This window comes from Astatotilapia calliptera, chromosome 7, assembly GCF_900246225.1.
Source record: "Astatotilapia calliptera chromosome 7, fAstCal1.2, whole genome shotgun sequence".
NCBI classification, from domain to species: domain Eukaryota; kingdom Metazoa; phylum Chordata; class Actinopteri; order Cichliformes; family Cichlidae; genus Astatotilapia; species Astatotilapia calliptera.
In genome coordinates, this window is record NC_039308.1 from 58465441 (window position 1) to 58469155 (window position 3715).

Sequence of the window (3715 nt, forward strand, 5' to 3'; positions counted from 1 at the left end):
AGTCAATCACCTTTTAACACTCATGGCATATAAACAGAGGAATGCATGTTTGAGGTTCATACTTTTTCTTCTCAGGTGGAGCTTTCTTCTTTTCTTCATCCTCATCATCCATGTCACTGTCAGTGTTAGCATTTGCTTCTTCTGGATTTGTACTGGCTATGAAGAAAAAAAAATTGTGTTAATGACAACAAGCTTTATATCTTCTGGAACTAGAGCACACAAAGTATTTTTGTCATTTAACTACCTGAATTTGAGGACTGCTGTGTAGTAACAAACTTGTCCTTTGGTACAGCCCAGTCAATTGCTACAGGTCGGCCTGGAGATTAAATGCCAACATTTAAAAAAAAAAAGAAATGTCAAAGTAACAATGTAACAAGTCATAATGAGCTTTTTTTAAGCACACAACTCAACGGTCTCACTCATTTACCTTTTATCTCCTTCAAGTTCATAGCATTAAGTGCTTTTGATGCCTCTGGCACTTTTTTAAACAGGACAAATGCAAATCCACGCATCTTTCCATCTATGAAAAAGCATAAAAATCAACCTCATAACGAATCAATCCACTCCAAAGTCTGGCAATACTTCAACATGCTCACTTATGTATACATCTGCTAAGAAACATATGTATTTACCAGGTTTGAGGGGGATTTTGACCTCAATAACCGTCCCAAACTTTGCAAATACTTCTTTCAAATGATCCTCTGTGCACTGTAACACATGGTGTGTGTTAGCAAAGGTTTCTGTCAGTGTGCTCTGAGCTGTTACATTTAGTAATCATGAAACATACTGTACCTTAAAGCTGAGATTCCTTATAATAAGTCTTGCTTTCAGTAGCTTTTTCTTGGAGCCTTTCTGCTGATTCTCCTTTGGAGCAGTGACTGCCTCTGTAGGTGCTAAATGACATAAGTGCAAGGTTACCATGGAGACACAGGACTCTCCTAATTGCCCGTTTTGGAACATGTCTTCATACGAACCTTTCTTGTTTTTGTCTTTGATTTTACTCTTGGCGACTGTCAGGGACAGCTTCTGCCCGTCGTATTCTTTAATTTCTTTTAAGGCTCGTTGTGCATCTTCCTCCATGGAATATGTGACAAAACCAAACCCTCGACATTTTTCTGTCTCTGGTTGAAAAATAAATAGACACCACCAATATCTGTTATGTACATAAATATGTTTATGTTTGCAGTTTTAATTTAATTCTACTTTCGTACGACTTTTTCCATTATTATTGTATGGTTCTTTCGAATACACGACAGTACCTTTATCTCTGACCACGAAGCATTTCTTTACCGGACCAATTTCTGAGAATATTTCTTCGAGTCGCTCATTAGAAGCTGAATCTGGTAGAGAACCAACAAATATGGTGTGCGCCGCCATGGCTAACTGCTAACTTTACGGCGTGTGCACCAACTCAAAAAGTGAAATGCAGTTTAATACAAATCCACTACAGGAAGCTAATGTCTAAGTTCTCGATAACACGTTTATCAGAGGCATGAATACACGCCACAGAACTGTTTAACTTGGACGTCGTTAGCCACGGGACTAAGTCGCATGTTTACATGTGGAAGCAGCCATCTTTGAAAAAGAACAGAAGGGCATTCGTCACGTGCGCCACCTATCGTCCAGGAGGTTTCAATGTAGGAATAATATCTAAATTTAAATAAGCTGATATAAAAGTAAAATTCAGCTTCTTTTTGTGAAGTACCATTTCTGTCTGATGTTTGTTTCCACCATTACTGAGTTTCCTGCATATGCTTACTATTTACTTTAACTTCCCACAATAGCTGTTTTATTGAGGTGGTGCTTCCTGCAGAAAGCCTAAAGGGAGCATATGAGGATTGCGGTTACCAACCATGACAGCACAAATCCAAAACAACTGATATGTTGTTGATTTTCTTTATTTCCTTACCACAAGAGGCCCTTGTGGTTAACAGATATAATTTACCAATAATTTACCTATATCCTTCTGTAAATTTCAGTACTGTTTTGTTTTTATGTCATACTTATATTACACTGGATTAATCATTTCTAGGGTCTTGTGCTGATAGTAAAGCATAACTGTAATGATAATACTGGGAGTGAGCTACATGGCTTCTGCCACCAGGTGGTGTCTTCAGTAGCTCAAATCACTTTCTAGGTGCAGTACAAACTAAAAATTTACAGTAAAGAAAACAGTGTGTGGTTTTAAGGCATTGGGCCACTTCAGTTCTCAAAACCCGTAACTCTACTAAAAGGATTGAATACCATTCTTCCAAAAGATATTCCCTTCTTTAGTGTTACAGTTTTAAAATCACATTGGGCTATGACATTGTTGGAGAAGTACAGTACCTACCCTACAGAAACCGACTGCATCAAACCATATCTGGAAAAACATCACAATGACTGGATGTACTAATTGCATTGGTCAAAGGTTCATTTCTTTACCTGCTTATCACCTGTCTCAATAGTAGAATAGGTTGAAGTCTAAATGTGCTAATCAGTTCTGAGGTTAGGTGGTTAAATGTCAAGCATAATTACCTCCTAATATAAATACATACTTTTCATTTACCCCCAGTTAGTTAGAAACTATGTTGTACACATAGTTATAAAGAACAATTTTTGTAGGCAAGAGTACAGTGCTTTACAACAAGAATAATATTGCATTTCACCACATTGGTGCTTTAACTCCTAACCCTTCGTAATCAACTTGGACAAAAAAGGAAAAGTTAAAAAATACTTGCACAGGTTCAAGTTAAGATAAACAAATCTTTATTGCACAGAGTTAGAAGTATAACATGTTATGCTTAAACATCTTCAACTTACAAGTCATTCACATGAAAAGTGTTAACAGAAATGACTGAATAAGATTTCTTTTCCCAATTTTAGTAGGTCACATCCTTCAAGAATATTGAGAATACAAACACCTTAGAGTAGTTTAACACACACACATAGACACTGACCTAAATTAATCAAATATATACTTTCATGAAAATGTGTTGTTGTGATCACCTTAGTTCTTGCTAGACTTGGTGGTAGTAACAAGTGAGGTGCTTTTTAAGGCACTTTCAAGGCTTTGTGTAAAAATGTGTAAAAAGCAAAACTTCAGCAGCAGCAGTGTCAAGTAGTATTGCATTTTCTTCTGAGTGCACACAGCATGCTGTACTCATCAGCAGGAAATTGAAAATCGGACCAGCAGTTTAACCCTGAAGCTCATTCACATGAATCAACTGTTTTTTTAAAGCAAGGAACAAGTTTCTTTACTTGTAAATTACTGCAGGAAAAGTAAATGTCCAGTTTTAATTTAAAGTTAAATTAAGTTTCATCTAAAACTATGCTGATTTCCCCTCTTTTGTTTGTTCCGTGTGTTCAGCGCTGTCCACCAAATTAACTACTAAAATATTTTGTGTAACAATGATTAATCTCTTTATCACTCTAATGATTAGCCTTTTGTCTTTAACATGAGAAAATTTCCACCACCCTCTCTCCAGTAGCTCAAAATCTGAAATTTTATTTAGTATTTATTTATTTATTTATTTATTTATTGTCATTGTCAAGAACAATGAAATTGCGTTTGGGGCTTCCATACAACCCAAAAAAAAGAAGAAAATAATAAATACCCCTTAAAACCCAAGTGTACATATTTAACCCAGTGTGACTCCAATGCAATAAGACAATCCTTAGCAATAATGTTCGTAGAAATTCAGACAAAGACCTGAGAAACATGACAAAATACAAC

The 3715-nt window shown here is 36.1% G+C and overlaps 1 protein-coding gene across 1 annotated transcript in view; it reads right to left on the reverse strand.

Annotated features, from left to right (window-relative positions):
• Positions 1–1596, reverse strand: part of rbm28 (RNA binding motif protein 28) — a 14322-nt gene extending 12726 nt beyond the window's left edge. The window contains exons 1-7 of the mRNA XM_026176115.1: positions 1260–1596; positions 975–1121; positions 793–893; positions 633–708; positions 428–520; positions 245–316; positions 63–156 (exon numbers count right to left, since the gene is read on the reverse strand). Of these exons, the coding sequence (XP_026031900.1) occupies positions 63–156; positions 245–316; positions 428–520; positions 633–708; positions 793–893; positions 975–1121; positions 1260–1377 (701 nt within the window). The 5' untranslated portion in view covers positions 1378–1596. The remainder of the gene's footprint in view (positions 1–62; positions 157–244; positions 317–427; positions 521–632; positions 709–792; positions 894–974; positions 1122–1259) is intronic.
• Positions 1597–3715: the final 2119 nt, after the last annotated feature.